At 34.9% G+C, this 19144-nt stretch overlaps 1 protein-coding gene across 1 annotated transcript in view; it reads left to right on the top strand.

Annotated features, from left to right (window-relative positions):
• The window catches only part of PLEKHA5 (pleckstrin homology domain containing A5), a 160139-nt gene that overhangs the window by 124337 nt on the left and 16658 nt on the right, over nt 1-19144 (top strand). The window contains exons 13-20 of the mRNA XM_030450455.1: nt 1750-1869; nt 2549-2602; nt 8959-9039; nt 14755-14817; nt 15948-16028; nt 16163-16312; nt 17702-17803; nt 18845-18956. Of these exons, the coding sequence (XP_030306315.1) occupies nt 1750-1869; nt 2549-2602; nt 8959-9039; nt 14755-14817; nt 15948-16028; nt 16163-16312; nt 17702-17803; nt 18845-18956 (763 nt within the window). The remainder of the gene's footprint in view (nt 1-1749; nt 1870-2548; nt 2603-8958; nt 9040-14754; nt 14818-15947; nt 16029-16162; nt 16313-17701; nt 17804-18844; nt 18957-19144) is intronic.

Below are 19144 nucleotides of genomic sequence, written 5' to 3'. Positions count from 1 at the left end.
AACCTGTGGGTAGCTCTTCTAAACAAAATCCACTGTTGGGGTGGTTGCAGGAGTCCCAAAAGCTGCAGCAAAAGCAAAATACTTAAAGCATTGTCAAAAATGTTTGCAACATTATGAATGTCTTGAGAGAACAAGACATTACTGCTTGATGGGCTCTGAAAAAAAATTTGCTTGCAAATACTGCTATTAAGTACCATTAAATAGTATTCCCAATGCTCTAAAATTGGCTGTTTGCACAACGTACCAAGAAGAGTTTTGATCTTGAAAAGAGTGATTCACTATTCCTTTTGTTTGAAGATGCTACTTTCAGGTCTCTTATTTCTAAAAATAAGTTTTCTTGTGCCTTGAAATGATGTTAGTGTTCAGACAGGAAATATTGTCACTGATTTTTTTGAGAGAACTTGAAAATACCTTATTATAGGAGTCCATATCCTTATACTTACTTTCTGAAATCAAGTATTTCAAATCCAGGTGTACAAAGATTACTGTAAAAGGAAGATTGGCTGTTAGACAATTCGGCTTTAGTGTTGATTTTCCCTCAAAGCAAATGGTTTCGGCCACTGAAGCTAAGTGAAAATCCTGTGCCCCCTCTTGTGGGCTACTTTGGTACAAGCTCAAAACCGTGCCAATGCCAGGCTTATTCTCAGAAATTTTTCTTCTTTTTTTAAATAAACTAGAATTAGTTTTTCAGTAATTTAATATTTTTTTCTCTGGAGCTTTTTTCTTTGCTTTGGGAAAATTCTGTGACTGTGGGAGAGAGAAAGCAGAGTTTTAGTTGGGGGGTTTTTTTGTGCTTGGTAGTGTTTTTTTTAACTCACAGAATGTGAGAAAATTAACATGCTGGATGAATATTTAACCTCTTACAAGACTGACTTCTGGAGAAGTGTAATGAACAGAAGCAAACAGGAACATAACAAAAATCCTTGTGATACAAAGTTGTTTTTTATTTGAAGAAATGGAAGTGCCTACCAGGATTTATTCAGATAGTTTCCCAAAGTGACCTAAACTCATCTGCATGGAATCACCTGACAAATACCTCTTTGAATGTGACTGTATTTCCATTATATATATATATATATATAATCTTGGGGTTTAAATATTATTCTTCACCTCTTCCTAAGGCTGTATGGTATATCTTAGTCATAAAATAAAGCAATAAATTACCTGGTAGCCTTAAACCTGTGGAAGGTGAGACAGAAAGTTATTTTTGTTGTGCTTGTGCAGTGTTATTTTGTGAAAGATGATTGTTTCTGATGTTGGTCTGTTATCATGGGAGGTTTATTTACTTGGAATTTTGACATATCCTTTTGAAGAATTAGTTTAGAAACTAAATCTTTTTGAGGGAATTTTTTTTAATCTTTCACCAACCTTGAATGTCTGTCTGTATACAGATAATGCTATAGTAAGAGCTGAAATTGTCTCCCCTCCCCTTCATCTAAGTCAATATTGTCAATTTGATATGCATGTCTGGAAAAATTTGTGGGCTCTGGACTTTCTCCTGCAACATCCTCACATTTTTGTTCTTAATATGGGATGTTAAACTTTATGGTCTTTCTGAGTAGTTGAAACCCAACGCTTCATTATACAATTGAAAGCGTTCAGTTCGGGGGAATTACGGGGTATCTGTTGTATCACTATAGAGAGTTTTTGTAAGAAAGATACTAAGAACCCTTCTTTTAATCAAGTGTTGTTTAGGATACCAATTAACCTTTTTTCTACTCTTTGGCTTCTGACACTGCACTGCTTCAGCCAGAGGAGCTCACGCTGCTGCTAATAAAGCTGAGACGGCAGCAAGCTGAACTGAGTAGTATCCGGGAACACACACTAGCACAACTCATGCAACTAAAACTTGAGGCCAGCAGCCCAAAGGTCAGCTATAAAGCAATGTGTGTCATGTACCATTCTCACTAACATGTAGTCATTAACTAATCAAAGTTTACATTGTGCCATTAGTGCAAAATTTGCTGTTATGGGAGCAGGCTAGAGTAACGTTTCTTTATGTATGTGATGTTCTGCTATTAACTCTTTGAGGGTTTACTCGTGGGTTTTTGATATTAGCTGAGTCAAAAAATGCATAGGAATATTTTAAAATATGTTGTAGTTTAAGCTTAAAGTTAAGGGTTTATGACCTATCTAATAAACAAAACTTGTAGAGATAGATCATGAGATAAATGTTATTTATACTGCCTCAAGTCAGATGCAGACTTATTTCTGATCTGTGTACAAAAAAGTAGGACTTGTTAAAAAAAATTTGTCAAAGGGCTTATAGTTGTCTGTGTAGTAGACATTTACATGATCCTGCTGTATTTTATATGTAAAGCCAAAATGTAATGTAGTAGTCTGTAGTCAGATTCATGGCAAACTTTATTCACTTCTGTGCCTGGATCAAAACTGGCTAACAGTTCAGCAAAAAAAAGCAGGTAAAAGCAGCATTATATTTCTATGTAAAACAGAAAGATTGCTGTCTAGTTTATATCTTTAAAATCTCTTTTCATGCATTCTGCACCTTCTGTCCCTTTCCTTTTTCTACCTGATTGCTGCCTGCTAGAATGAGATTCTTTCACATCACCTTCAAAGGAATGCCATATATTTGGATCACCAGGTGGGATTTGCAATTTTCTTGTGTGTTTTCATTTCTTAATGCTTTTTGCCTGCTTCTATCAAGCTGAAAATATTTGGGGAGAAGGATTTTCTACGTTTTTGAGGAAGTTAGATACTTAATACATGACCTTTTTAAGTAGCACAAATGTCTTAATTGATTACAAATTTGACATGTAATGGGAAAAAAAGGCTCAATTTCAAATTTGTCAAAAATTGAGTAGCCATTTACCAATTATTTTTTCTGTTCTTCAGTACCTTCTTATAATAACAGTAACTGTAGCATTTTAGCATCTTTAATCAAAGCTGAAAAGTATTTCCAAGTTGATATGACACATGTGCAATGTATAAAAAATTATTGCTTCTGATACTTTTAGTCTTCTAAATTTAGAAGTTAGATGTCTCTAAAGGGCATTAAATCAAAGGGAGGCTTAACATGAAAAAATATTTTAGACAAATCATAGCATGGCTCATTTCTTTTTCTCAATTTTGAAGACTTATATAAGATTTTACTTCTTTACAATTTTATAACTTAGGAAGTCAGGGTACAATTATGTCTTCACTAACATAATTGAGTGCCAAGTGAAGAACTGTGATATCAGATACCTCTTTCTATGGCTTTGTTGCATGATCCAATGGGACTCTGTACAAGTTGTGTGTAAGTTTTTATATGGGAAATTTTTGCCTATAGGAAAAATAAGCAACTAGGTGACCTGTTAATTAAAAATATAAAAATTGCCTGAGCTTTTTCTTTTTCTATTATTGTTTCTTCTAACGAAATTTTTCAGCCTTGCACTTTCAAACAATTGTTCTTTGAACTTTTATGTCCTACATATTATTGGAATAGGATTTTAATGAGTTACAAAAAACCACACACCCACACGGGCTTGGTTCACCCAGCAGTGTAGATTTTCTGTTATCTCTTGGAAACAAGGTGTGAATTCTGACCAAATCAGTTAGATGATGATTCATTTCTAAACATCTCTGTCTTGTCTTAAGGGGCTGCAGGAGGTCTAAAACAGTAGGGAATAAAAGCTTTCAAAATTAAGCCAAAATACTTCATCCAACTCAAATATTTCCAGTGTATAATTTTTTGAAAAAAGGGAATAATTCTGTCTTCCACAATGTAATTCATATCCAAGAAAGGACAAGTGTCCATGTGAAGTGTAAAACTATGTGCCAGGCTGTTACTTGATTAGCCCAGTTTGTGATTATAACAGACTGGATTAAATTGAGAGTATTGCCTATGTATAACATGAGAAGTGGTAAAATGGATTTTCTTTTTAATTGCATCAAATAAAATTGAGAAATGTGATGTGATAAACATTAACTTAGGGAAGTGCCTAAGTATTAAAAATGTGCCATGAATGCATCTCCCAGAGATGCAAGAAATCACTGCACTTCTTACAGTAGGAAAGCATTATTAAATGTAAAATCTATTACTAATAAAAAAATCATGGAACATCAGATTGGGAATACTTGTCCCAATTTCTGATCAGTTTTTCAGTTTTTTCCTGTGTTTTAATATAATACTGCCACCTAACAGCATATGAAATCAGACCCTCTGAGAGTCTTCTTTCTTTGAGTACCATTTTGAGGGGTCACCTCACCTCATTTGTATCTTATTTCTTTGTCCATGATCAGTTTTCCTTTAGGCTGGGAAGAAAAAAAATCAATGCTTCTTTTAGTCTAATTATGGCCTTTTCTCCTTATATCTGCATCTGAATAACAAGCTTGCATCATCACTTCCCCTCTTTGAATTTTATATGTCCAGTGTACTTAAGTTAGGTATTTCTACTTGTGCTTAAACTCTGTCAATAGTTTCAAAACCTTCTTTGGCCAAAGCATGTGGTGGATCTCTAGTCCTGTTATCTTCAACTCTCACGTTTTTAAACACAAAAAATTGAGCCCCATACATAACAATAATCAGTAAGTTTATACTGAGGTTTTACAGGAGAATTTTCAGGCAGACACACACATTTTCAGTTCATATGTAGGGAAGGTCACTCTTCTGCTGTTGCAGTAAATTCTTGTTCACTGGTTAGGTGGCTTTTTTAATCAAGACTCAAGAATATTCCATAGCCTGTTTTTAAGTCATGTTTCTATTTCGTACAGCTGTTTCCTTTCGAGATTCTTAGAAATTCTTCTGTTACTCTTTTAGATATTTTTGTATTATGGTTTAAGAAATTTTTGTTGTTGCTGTTGGAGGTCAGAGGAAAGGAACAAAAAAAAGATCAAAGGGGCTGACACATATATCCAGCCGTATGGGGTTTTTTCATGTCTTTTGGTTAAAAAAATGGTTGTCCTGCATCCTTTCTTTTTAAAGTGAGATTGTGAACCAGTTGTCTGGGTCAAGATTTGTTGAAAGGCAGGAGAAAGACTCATCAAAGAGGAAGCAGTTCTTTCAATGCAGCAAGAAGCCCTAGGCAATGATTATTTGTTTGCCAATGTTATGAGAGCACATATATTCTCATTCTTGAGCTTTATCAAATTTTAAGAGATCAGTTACTTAGTATTACAAAATCCAAGCCAGCAGTCTTCTTAATGTGGTTGTACCCACTAATTACAATAACAGTAATGAAAAGTAGGAACATAAGAATCTTTTCCAAATAAATGCTAAACAGGCTTTTTACTCCCCTCCTTTGCAAATTAAGTCATGGCAAGGGGTCCCATTCAAATCATCCAATTACTACAGAGGATGCCAGCAAACCACTTCTGAATTTTATGTTTATAGTAAAACTTCACTGAAAAGCTCTTTTATACTGAGCTCAAGCTCTTTATTTAAAACACAACATGCAGGTTGTTATGTTGGTCTCAGCATATTCCAGGTTGGTTTGTCACAGTAGAAGCTTGACTAAATTTAATTTGGTCTTTTTTGTTGTTGTTGTCGTTGTTGTTTTTGAAATGGCTATTTTTGTGAATAGTTTAGGTGTTAAGTTGTTCATATACTTCTGCTGGTATTTTCATTTTTTGTTTCTTTTACTTTTCAAAGAGCACATAAAAATAAACAGAATTTGAACAAGTTTGTCAAACTTGTTTGTTTGTCAAACAAAGGGGTGATTCCCACAGCCAATGTCCATACTGTTTGGGAGTCTTTCTTCTGTTTTGTCCTCTTCACCACCATCTTTCTGAGATTCTGAAGCTGGTTCTGGGAATAGGTAGTAAATTAAGGGAGGCTGGAATAGTACAAGGGAGCTTGGATAGAGCTGGCAGATACCATCTTGTGTATCTGGTCTTGTGTTTCAGCCGAAAATACCATGTTGTATGTTAGGAACTTAGAGGATACTGCTCTTACGTGTATTTTTCAGGTTATCTGGAAAAGGTAGAGTGAGTTGACCTAGCCACTACTGTTGTTCCTTCTGCTGCTTTTTTTTTTTCTTTTTTCTCCCCAGAGGAAAAATAGAGGCTCCAGATCAGAGGCTCTGAAGAGTGAAAAAAAAGTCTGAGCCAGAGGCAGTATAGTTCTAAAAAGAAGGCAGGAAGGAAAAGGGCTTTCAACTTCTTCTTTTTGGATAGGTAATCAGTGAAAGGACCAGAGAACAGCTTGGTCAGGTCCTATTGCCACTGCTTTTTCTTTCAGGAAGCTTGAGAGGAAGTGGCTAAAACTGCCAACCCGATCTCAAAGTTTTGTCACCCTTAACATATGGGGTTGTGTCATCAGTGAGATCAGCTGTCCCAGTAGGGAGGTACTATTCCTGCTGGTCACTGCAGCAGCACATGGTGAAATGGTATCTGTGTAGGGTATTCCCAAGCACAGAAAAGATTTTAGGAAAAGAAAGACAAAGAAGAGCTGTCTGTTGCTTGACGTTACATTTTAAAGCACAAAATACCCACTCAGATGACTTCTTGTAAGTAACATAGCTGCTCACATAGATCACATGTCAAGGAGGTGTTTTTTCATTGTTTCCTACTGCAAAAAGCTTTTATATTCTACAGCAGTAAAGAGCAAAATGAAGCATTACCTCCTGGGAGAAAGAGCTGTTTGCTAAAAGCTAGAAAGACATAAAGCCAAGACTGGTGGATTTTTTGTTTTACTGGTGTGTTGCTGTGTGGCATCAGACAGCTCACACTTCAGTTTGCTTATGAAAATCCTAATTCCTATTTTTGTGACTTCTTTTAATTGAAGAGACTCTGTGAGTAAATAGTATTAGTGTTATACGTAGGATCTAAAAGGTGTCCTTTACTGTACAGTGCAGTAAGAACACAGAATAGGTATCCTCCTCTTCTTATATAGCATGGGATTTGCAATTGTGTCACACATAACCCTGGTTTGAGTACTTTTTCAGTACTCTTTGCCTTGTGTGTGTTCCAGCTCTAGCTAACAGAAGGCTTGTGACATAGAGCCTCAAGAACTTATAAATGCCAGTATTGTTTGAAACGTTCTTACCTAAGGAGAAAAAAACCTTGTTATATTTGACTTCTGCAATGGCTCTTTGGTTGGCATTATTTTACCAATTATCTGGTTTTTTAATTTTTCTTCCATAAAGGCTTAAGGAACTGGAGCTTTTCTGGGAATAACTGGCCTTTGGAAATAGTGGTAGATAAGAATGGTTTAGCACTAATGGTAGTAAAAATAAATGAGAAGTCCTATAAATCAAGTTAGAGCTAACCAGACAAAACATTACTCCACAACATCTTTTGTGCAAATCCACTCTGCTTATTTTCTGATCTGGATGAAAACAATCTCTGAAGAGTTCCACAGAAGTAAATTCTGGCATTGTCTGTTATCAGTAGGAAAGGAAAAATTTGGAATATTATTTTAAAAGAATTAGCCAAAGAGCCTGAAGCTATTGAAATTTTCCTAATAAAAATGCATTCTAACAAGTATACTCCCAATAAAATATTTCATTCTCAAAGTAATTTTTCCTTTATAGAAGTTGCAGTTGGCTGTAGTTCAATTGCTTGGGCTTTGGACCTTATTGTTAATCTTAATATTGAAATATCTTTTGGTATCCATTGGTGCACGTACTCTCTAGACAAAATTTTAATGTAAAGGGAGAACAATTCTTGTATCAGTTCTAATTTTGTGTTTATGTGTACTGTAGATAGAGCAAATAGGAGGACTTGTGTGGGGTTTTTTTTTTCTGGCCTTGAATAGAGCATCATGAGCTTTCCTTCTTAAGACACAGTTATCCTGAAATAAGATTATCTTTGATAAGGTATTTTAAGATTATCACCCAATACTCTTTACTGAGTGATTAATTTATCAGCTGATCAGACTTTACTATGTATAAACAACAACAACAACAAAAAGGTCATCTATCTGTAACAACAAAAATGTGTTTTCCATAAAGTGAAAAAATACACTTTTCCAAATGTACCAGCTAAGTTTTTTCCCAAATAATCAGGGGCAAGAAGTTCCAAATGGCATAAAACCATCAGGCTTTCTGTTGCATTTCAATCTGTGAAACAAAACCTTGCCATTGAAATTCATGGTGAGTGCATATATATAAATTACTACAGAGTGAAAGATCATAAATATTCATACACACATTTCCTTCCTGTGTAACCATACTTGAAACATGCATTCCTAAAGTTTCCAAGAGGTCCTGAAGTTTCCAAGAAAAACAGGAGGGGAATTGTGCATTAAATGGCTTTTCAGTTTCTTTTGGAGAGGAAAGCTATCCATTTTCATAATTTTTCCCTTACTTTTAGGAAAGTCTCCTTTTTTAAAGCTGAAAATCCCAGACTGTTTTCTGTGTTGCATACTTCTGTAAAATCCTAAATTTATGCAGTTTTTACTGTAATAATCAAAGTTTTGACGTTTGCATGCATATCAGTAAATACTAATCACTATAGAAAATGTCTGACCAGTTTCAAAATAGTTTCAAACCTGTATGGAGGATGAATAAATGCAATAAGTAATGATTCAAACTTTATAAGGATATAAATCAGTGCTATAGCTATTCTGTAATGTAAGTCTAAGCCTTGCTTCAATGTGCAGAGGCTGGGAATGATTTTACCTTTTTAAGGTACATTGAGTTAGTAATCTATAATATAAAAGGTTTTCTGATAAAGGTTTGAGTGTTCCAGTCATAATCTAATACTTTTCATTTCAATGTCGTGCAAAGCCAGCCTTATTTGAAGCAATTTTATTTTAAAAAGGGATAGTGGTGGTGACTAAATATTACATTGGTTTTGAGCATTTATGTGTTTCTGATACATTTGTTTGATGTTATTAAACTTTTCAGATGTTGATATTACTGAATGATGGAATATATAAAAAGCATGGGATAAAATGTAATCTACTGCATTATTAGAAAAAAATTAAAGTAGAGGCTATATTTTACAGTGTCGTCTTTCAAATCTAGCCATGCTGTAAACTGATGTTTGCTGTATGCTCCTCCTGATTTGAAATAGATGAAAGAGAATGAACCTTTAATCACCATGGTTCACACTATGATTGAGAACTCGGCGCTAAGACCGCAACTGTACCATCAAGTAAGGTCTTGGAGAGTGAATGAAATTTGCTTTATCATCTGCGAAAATTTTCCTTAGTGACAGTTTTGGTTGTTCCTCAGATTTATTCATAACATCGGTGTTTCTCTTATTTGCTTTGGAAAACCACAAGTCATCCATGCTTTATAAAATGCTGCAATATTGTTAGCATGGCTTTTGCTGCGTATTTTTTTGTTGTTAAGTATTTAATTTACACTTTTGAATAACTTTGTCTGTCTAGACAATTTGAATAGTTGATGTTTTATGCAGGTGTCCAGTAAATTCATAAAACTTCAATAAGCTTCCAACATTTGTCTTAGCATGATTCTCTGCAATTAGTGTTCAAAGGTGCTTCTTTCTTTTGACCACGACAAAAGCATGTGAGTGGTGTTTACCTGGTCATTTCTGGCAATTTTGTTTTGTTCTAGGAAGTGGATTTACAAGTTTTTCTTTGAACCTACCAAGCCTTTAGCCACTGAAGAAAGGAAGGATCAAATATTACTTTGATCTGGGGACTGTAAATCCAAAAAAGCAGTGTCTGTTCATAAAGTCACAGCAGACTTAACTGTGCACACTTACAGAGTACCTCGTGATGGTTGTAAATTGTAAGATGGAAGAAGAATCAGAAAAGTGAATGGAAATATTGTCTGTGAGTTGAGACCTTCATTAACTTATGAGCATGGCCAATAAGTATCTGTTGGCATTGCAGCATCTTAGGAATTCTGGGGCTTAACTGAATAGCTCCTGTCACATCAGGGAATATTTAGGAAGCTTCTAGCCTCAGCTGCAGCAAAGATGTTGTTTTTACTTAAATGATTCTGGTATTTTGTAGTAGACAAGCTGTGCAATTCTGGCTGCTAGTTAGAAGGGAATGTCTGACCAGTACCCTTACACTTGCATTTTTGCATCTGTGAACCAAAATGACGTATAAAGGTTGCACAGAATGAATAAAATGAGATGCTCTGCCATGTTTCAAAAAAATGCTGCAACTTAATTTCATGTTTCAATTTTTTGGAAGTTAACACCACATTGTAAATTTCCTTGTGATCCAGAAAAGTTGCATGAAAAATCTCAGCTTTCTGAAGGAAGTCAGGTTGTGAGTGACTTTGATTTCAGGATGGTCCAGTCTGTGCTCCTGTGTACAGAATAGTAGCTTTAACTTGGAACCTGAAGAAGCTGTTTGGGAGAGGAACAGGAGAAGTAAGGTGACCTGAAGTCCAAAATGAAATTGGTTTTTTGTTGTTTTTTTTTTTTCCAAAGAAGCCTAGCTGTTACAATTTAAAAAAAAAAAAAAAATCCAATTTCTTTAATAGATTATGTAAGACAAACCAAAGTACATATAATGAACAGAGGTGTTTTGGATGTGTCAGGATTAACTGCTGAAGCTTCTAAGGTTACTATCACAGAATCATAGAACAGTTCGGGTTGGAAGGGACCTCAGATATCATCCAGTTCCACCTCTTCTCCCATGGATCCATTCCAGGTATAGCTCTGCCTGTGCTACTTATTTAGGGATACCAGTACATTTTGGAGTGCTGGCTTGAGGAAGCTGTGCTGTCATTTACACACCTGCTGCTTCCTGTTTGGGAACGAGTTAAGCACTTGTTTTGACATTCGTGTCAAAGAAGCAGTGACTTTAGCAGGTCATGAAGATTAAATAACCTTTTTTCACTAGAGATGCAGGTTTGCAGCATGCTGGCAGGCTTGTGCAGAAGGATGCATGTAGTGCATGAAGTGGAGAATTAAAAGACCTTCTGCTTCCATGTATGAAGCCTCTTACACAAATTACTGCAGTACCTAAATATCAGGAAAGGATAAAAACACATTGGAGATTTCACTGCTTAAATTGTCTTCTAAACTTTTGTAATGCAAAACCTAACCTGTTTAAAATTCTGGCAGCTTCTTTAACCAACTTAATTTTTTTTATTCAAATGAAATAAATTGGTTTTGCCAGTCATCTTTTGTACTGCAGCTTTAAAGAGATGTACACAACTGGGAGAAGTCTCTGCTTAAGCAACTGAAACCTGTTTTGTTGTCAAGACAATAAACTAGTTTCTGATGACTGTAAACATTCCTTTACAGAGAAAATGATCTTTCTTTGCTTCAGTTTATTCAGTTTGGCTTTATCACTGAATTAAGCAAAGGAAAGCAAGAAAAGATTGTATTTAATTAAAAATTAAGGTGTCTTGCTTCCTACTTATGATTACCCGTTGTTTAGTAAAAGAGATAAAATGTATGATTTCAAACGTGTTATTTTTAAGACATTTTTGTTTGTAGTTTGTTTCATCATCACAGATAAATCACTTTGACTTACATAGAACAATCTGCTCTGCAGACTGTATTGTACATTTAGAAGTATAAGCCAGGGAAGTAATTCCATGTGTACAGGCAAGACATGGACCCATTCTTTCCTTGTTTGTTCAGGGTTTTTTTTTTTATATTTTCTAGTGCTTGGTGAGGAGTCTTAATCTTGTTTTCTAAAGCTGTATATGCTGATTTTAAGAAGTAGACTTATTCTCAGTTCCTCTTATGTGAATAAGTTTCCCAGAGGGGGAAAATTGAAAATCTGAGTGCAAAAAGCTAACATTCAGGTCTTTGCTTGGATAGTTGTTCTTAGTACACTAAAAACATATTAAAATTTGCTTTTATGTTGCTCCAATAGGCATAGGGAGGTGTTCTTACGGCAAGATATACACACATTTAAACACAGGATGGACATGAACTTGTATTTGAGACAAGAATCTTGTGGTTTAAATTTGTATTTGAAATGTTGCCTGTTGCATTATGCAAAATTATAGGAGATTCCTTGTTTCTTCAGTGTAAGAAGTGCTTTCAAAAAGAAAAAGACAAAGAAAAAAGTCTTTAGGAAGTCTGACTTTAACCTTGTGCTTCCCACAAAATGCTATGGATTGTGCTGTTTTCATTTCCTAAGTGCAGTAATCTTTCAGAGATGTTTAGTGTTCTCTGTGTGTGTGAAATTCCCTGCCATATATTTATTGAATCAAAATGGTTAGTGGAATCTGAAAATAGCTTGCAAGGTAATGAAATAATGCTGTCACTTAGATGTTTTTAATACTGAGTGCTTAAATAGGCTTAACCCTTCATGTTTTACAAGATTTGCTTAATCTGTGCTTATTTGGGAAGAAATTTTGCACTAAGGACATTTTATATGGTATCCATTGTGGTGGATATATCCACTTCTGTGGTTCTCTGGTACTGGCATTTGATGGAGATGGGACTGTAAGGTAGATAACAAATTATTTCTAACATAAGATGGAGATTCAGTTAAGGTCACTTATCTTTTTGTATGCAAGATACACATTTGGTCTTTAAAAATTGTAAGTTCCATTTGTAGGTGTTTAGGGTGCTGCTCCTTAATGCTTGGGATCTGTGCAGTGAATTTCCCCATGTTGAGGCATGGGGTTTTTTTGTGTTTGAGTAGGCATAAATCCAGGAAAAGTATAGAAGACAGCAAGCAAGCCATGTCTTTGGTGCAGTAGGTGGCACTCTTGCCCTGAAATTACTGTCCTGGTGTGTGGAGAGGTCGTTTTGGTGACAGAGGCATTTGTTGAACGTGACATAAAATACATTTCGATAACTTGATCGTTGGAGCTCTTATAATGCATTTTCCAGGGTTATGAGGTTGTTAACCTTGCCTGTAATGTGTAATTGTATTTTGTCTACTGAAATGCCTCTTGTAAGTCCAGTAGGAATTGATAGCATCCTGCACTTTTTGCCTTAAGCTGATTTATAGATGTGACGTGGAAAGAGAAGCTGCTGGTTTTTTCAGAGGTGGATTAAGTGTTTCGTGCTATTTTTAGAGGTTTTGCACTAAGTCTACATAAAATGTTGGAGGAGAAATGTTGACATGAAGTGGCTCTCCAGCAGTGCCTATTGTGGGAAACCAGTACCACTGACAAAAGCAAGAAGTTGTCAGAAATTTTAAAAGTCTGGTAGGATTTTAGTAAGAAGAAATAGTATGTGTATAGAGTTATTTGAAAATGTGTTTCTGTTTTCTGAATACTTAAAATATATCCCTTTTAGGAGGTAGACAGGGATATAAGGATCCTTAATTGGCAAGTTATATTAAACTTGTCTATAATTTAGGTTGAAATGCAAAAAAATAAATGTTTCACAGTTTTTAAGAAAAAATCTAAAAGTCTTAAAAATACTTGCTTGAAAAAAATACTACATTTTCCTAGGCAAACTCTATAAAATGCTAAGCAGTGTCTTGGGAACACATATTTATCTAATAGGTGGTAATCTTTCTTTCATAAATTTTTTCTTTTGTGAAGTATAACTAGGTGTTCTCTGTAAGCTAATGACATTTGGCCATGTTTATTAGTTTGTTTTAAATATTTCCATTCCTCATTTTTCTGTCATCGTGATAAAATCAACAGTTAAAAACCACAAGTCTACAATAGCAGGAGTTTAAATAGATACCTTAATTTTTGTGACATTCATGAGGTGCAAAAGTGCTGTGGCTTTTTTCATATCCCAACACTCATTTTCATAAAATGTCCATTTCAAAGAAAGTTACTGTGTGGTTTTAATACACTATACATACTTTTAAATTGTCACCAGGTGCATTTGCATGAGGTATGTGGACATAATGTCTTGAAATGAAACACTTAAACGTGCTGAAGCTTTACTATATGTTTGGAATGCTTGTCTGATTAACCCTTACCTAGTCCTCTTATTTATAAGTGTCCTTCAAGACAGACTGGTGATTTATAGTCTTTCTTGTAATATTAAGTCATGATGACCTAATTATGACATACATGGACTTAAAGCATCTATGTTAAGACTGAATGCACATGTTTTTAATTAAATAGAATACCAAAGTTGATAATGTTATGTCAATTGCTATATAGCACATTCAGTAGTTACTGTTATAAGATGAGGGGCTTCCTTTTTGATGTAAAGTATATTTAAATATTATTAATAGTTCAGGGACTGAAAGAGTTAAGAACTTAGTATAAGGAGCTGTATGAAAATAGCTTGAAGATACCTTACATAGTGACTGACATGAGGAGGGCAGTTTGCTTTAGTCCAAAGATTAAATAGAAGGGCTTCCACTTACAGCTTTTCTGGTGTAAATACTCTGTTTAAGGGGAGGGAATCCATATGATTCATATGTAGGCAGAAAGGTATTTGGTGGCACTCACTGGGCATATGTTTGTAATGAGATATTTCACACATATCTGTATATTTAGGTCATTCTGTTCTGATTGGAGATTCTGATGTGAATCTCAAATCAGAAGAGAATGACCTAAATATACAGTGTGAATACAAGTGTGAATACACCTGACCTCAGTGGGCCTAGAATGGTCAATTCCAAGTAGAATGAACCCCTGTATTTATAACGCATTAAAGAAAATGTTCATAATTCTGGATAACTTTGCCTAGGTGTGCTCAGGCAGTTTCATCTTCCTCCATAATCCATGTTTGATTGAATTAGTTTTACATCTTTAAAGTCCAGTTTGCATTAGAAGCGTAGCCTGTGTAAGTCAATGCAACTTTATACTGACAGTCGGCTTAGCATTCCATTTACTTACCTTCATTAATGTGTATTGGCTAAAGATATATTGTTCAATGTGGTATGTTTGACTTCCAAGCAAAAGCTGATTTTCTTTCTTAAAACTCTTCAACTGAAGAGTCGTTTCATTTTCATAGTCCAATTAAGTTGTTTTATGGCAATATTATTCTTCCTTATAGTTAACACAAGAAGAATGTAGGGGTGCACTATACAAATATAGAGCTGAAGAGCTGGATATTGATGTAAGTCATTTGTATTTCTTCTTCCTTGGAAATGTTGGTATTTGTCTCTTTATTCGGGTACTGATTTCCCCCTTGACTTGTGGGATTGAAACATACTTCATACCAATTGAAACTGCTTTGTGAAATTGAGAAGCATAAGGCTCTTTCTGTAATAAGCTTCTAACTTACAGGAAATATTACATCTGAGGCTGAAATTTCAATTTTTATATTTGCTCAAAGGTTAATTGCTTCTAGGAACAAATGAATTACTTTAGAATAGAAAAGCTCTGTAGTTGTAGTTCACTTATAAGCATGAGAGATGTAATTTCTCAGGAAATATGACCAATACTCCAAAACTGAAATTTGTCATGGGGAGTTGCCATACAGAGTATTAGGTTGCTAGTTACTAAACAAAAGGGTCCTGGTGCAAAATTGGTGTTAAAAAATACACACTGTAATACTATATATGCATACATAGGCATGTCTAGTCATTCTTGCTCAATGCAACTAAGAATACACATGTTCATGTAAGGGATGTTATTCTAAGCGTAAAACAGAAAACAGGCTTCCAGCATTATCTTCCAGTTAAGAATTCAGAGCAACACAAACTCAACCAAAAAGAAATAGAAAAATAGAAAAGGAAGGTGCTTCAAATTGGTAAGCATGCACTAAACAGTTATTTGCTCAAGCTGGAGCTGGAACAGAACAGGCTTAATCATAGCCAAGCCTTTACTGGAACTAAAACAGAGCAGAGTATGGATAGTACTAGTAACTAACTATTAAAAAATACCACCTGAAATAAACCATGAGAAAACTGTGAATGTATACGGTATTACTTGCAATATTGAGGAATGTGTAAATAAAAATGGTGTTTAGTACTTATTAGGCTGTAAAGATTTAGCTGTAGAATAATAAAACACATGCTTTGAGCCATGCTCTGTCAAGCTGTGATAGCACTTACTTCATAGCATCTTAAGAGGGTTTCTTAAGGTTAATTTGAAAATGCAAGATGCCCTCATAATTTTAGAATTCATATTTTGTGGAAATAACATTTTATATAGATTCATACAATGGTTTGATGAAGCTGTGTTTTGATTAATGAAGGTGTTAAAATAAAACTCTAATTGTGATAATTTTCTGTTGTCCACTAGGCTAAGCTTAGCCGTTTATGTGAACAAGATAAAGTTGTACAAGCACTGGAGGAGAAGCTTCAACAGCTACACAAGGAGAAAGTAGGACAATTGTATTTATTACCTAAAGTGGCTGTTATTTTACATGCTTATTGGCAGAACATTGATAACTGAAATAAAATGAAAATCCGTCCGATGATGCAGAACATTAAAAATTATTCTTTTTGTTACAATAGTACACGCTTGAGCAAGCTTTGCTATCAGCAAGTCAGGAGATAGAAATGAATGCAGATAATCCCTCAGCCATACAAAATGTAGTCTTACAGAGAGATGACTTGCAGAATGGACTACTCAGCACTTGCCGGGAAGTATCGCGAGCTACTGCAGTAAGTAACACGTTCTTGCCAGTAAAACACAATGAAGTGCTAAACAATTATCTGCATTTTGATTTTCTTAATTTGGTTGTCAGTAGATATTTTTTCATTACACTCTGCGAAAACTCAGTTGTCTTTTACTTGCCTGTGTTTTTGTCAGAGGCAGCTGGGGATATGCTATATTTTCACTATATTCATTGAGGAGTGGTTTGTTTTTTTTTTCTTTTTTTGGGCAAAGAGTGAGTGCATACTGACTCTTCATTGATGTAGTAATTTTCATCTTTATAATACAAAAAACTGATTACAGGAGAAGAAACTAATGCATATAAGCTATTTCATGCCATGGCAAAACAGTAAAAAGCACAAACTTGATCAGATATTTGATCAGACAGGTGACTTATTTTCAGCAAAGCAGCTACAGGGTTAAAAGAAGAACAGATTATACTATCATGGTCTCTATTAATAGTAGGTCATTATATTTGAAAGATACTTCAAGTTAATCACTTTCAAAGACCTAAAACAATAAAAAGGGAAGGAAGGGAATTGCTATTTACTATCCTTTGTGCTGGTTTCTACACTGAAATACAAGGCAAAGAATTATTTTTGCCTATTTACACAGACATCCAAGAAGGTATTTTAGTGTCAGATTCCAGTGGTTTGCTGGGGTGAAACTGATACTGAAGTAGACCCTGAGATACTGTGTTTAGTTTGAATGTTAGAATATGTTGTAAAAGCAATTGGTTGGGCCAGAAAAGGGGAATTAGAGGAAAGTCCATAAAATATACTCTCTCTCATTAACTTCTTAATTTATGCTAAATTGAGTAAATTGCTTGATGTAGGCTTAAAAAGTGAGATGGTGGACTTGACCTAAAGGATTTTCTTTTTGCACCTTCTCCCTTCTGGTGTTTGTAGTTTTACATATGTCAAATCATGGTGCATTAGCAGGCCTGGGGCATCCACTGGTAACCTCAACAGGCAGGGCTGGTTGACTTAACATTTGTCTTGCATAATACATTGTGTTTACACACACATGCTGTGCAGTCACACATATGTATTCTGTGTGATAAAAGAGACAAATTTGCATCCATTTTTGTCAGTTTTCTGCCTTGGTGGAAGGACATTTTAAGTCTCACATGCCTGCTAACTCTAAAGACATTCTGCAAATTTTGTTCTTGCTGATCTTTGCCTGCAAAAAGGCAAAATGCTGTCTTGTTTGTATTCCATTAATAAAAAAAAACAACAACAAAAAGCTGTTTGAACACTGAATTCTCTAGAATACATACTTCCTTATTTTTTGCTGATACCTACTTATGCATTACTTCCTGAAGTTTCATGTCACTTCATTAAAGATAATTTTTTTTTCTTGAATGTACATTTGTAATTCTTTTGTTTTATACTTAGGAACTGGAAAGAGCTTGGAGAGAATATGATAAATTGGAGTATGATGTTACTGTAACAAGAAACCATATGCAGGATCAACTTGATCGGCTTGGAGAAATTCAGGTGTGGCATATATCTTAAAGTATATATAAATCACTTTCATTTTTTATGTTTTTGTGTCAAAACTACAAAAATGAAAAAAAGGGGGACATATAATGCTATAGATTAGAAAGTACATGTATATTTATACTTATGAGTATAGAGTATAAGAAGGAAGTATTAGAAGAAGTTAAAACTTTTTAAGATCTGAGGAGGTCTTCAGCTTTTCTACTGGTTTTCCTGTGCTTGGGAGCCTCCTCTTTCTCTTTCAGTGATGGTGTCCAAAGTGGGGTCATTTTCTCAGACTCACTGCTGTAACAATCACAGTGTGTGACACAATCAAACAAATCTTTCCATTATCGATGGCAAATTATTCTATCAAAATCCATCATCATAAAAGATATTCTAAGCACTGCTTCTTAGATGTGAACAGTTCTGTTGTGCATCTTATTAGCTTGCTGTGCCCTGGAGGGCTGTGCAGTTTGCCAAAGCTCTGAATCTCTCAGGAAATCTTTCTGTGAGACACTCATGGATGTGCACAGATTCTCTAGAACAGGAGAAGGGTGTGGTCCATGCTGGGAGGCAGTAAAGACTGTTTGCTCCGGGGACTGATTTTCTATGCAGCTATGAAAGGGAAATTACAAGGAAGACCAAGAGCTGAAAAATCTGTTATGCAGCCCAAAGCAGAGTTTATATACTAGTATGCAAACACACCACGTTTATCTCCACCTATTTTAGGATTTGAATTGATGATTCCTTTTCAAAGTTTGCTTGAGTTTTCTTTGGAGGAAGTAGATGCTATTCTGTTCTTAAGTGAAGTTTCACCTAGAAAAATTGCTGTCATCAATTATGAAATTACTTCATCTTACACTTCTGGTTTCTGACAGTATTTGAATGTTGCTTTTTTATGAGAAAGGAGAGTGTCTGCCATTACTGCATTTTGTTTCCCTTCATTGAGAAAGGATGTGCAGTGTAGTATAAAGAAAGAAAATAGTTTTCTAGTTTTTTTCCCACTTGCACTGTGTTGTGATTTATCACCTATATATGCTATTTATTTACTGACAGACTGAGTCAGCAGGGATACAGCGTGCTCAAATTCAGAAGGAACTGTGGAGAATTCAAGATGTCATGGAGGGTTTAAGTAAACATAAACAGCAAAGAAGCTCTTCAGAGACAGGTAAACTGACTGCTTTTATCTCTTAAGAAGGATCATTACACATTTTTAAACCAGAAGATCCATAGCTGCTTTTGTATGTTTGAAAAAATGTTACTATTGTTACAATAGTCTTTATTTAAGTTAATACTTTGTCTATTAGTTTGATAGCAACAGGTTGTAGTTTATAGTTTAAAAGTAATTTTTTACAT

The sequence above is a fragment of the Calypte anna genome, chromosome 1 (genome assembly GCF_003957555.1).
Source record: "Calypte anna isolate BGI_N300 chromosome 1, bCalAnn1_v1.p, whole genome shotgun sequence".
NCBI classification, from domain to species: domain Eukaryota; kingdom Metazoa; phylum Chordata; class Aves; order Apodiformes; family Trochilidae; genus Calypte; species Calypte anna.
The sequence above is the reverse complement of the archived record's forward strand: the minus strand, read 5'-3'. Positions and strand labels throughout refer to the sequence as shown.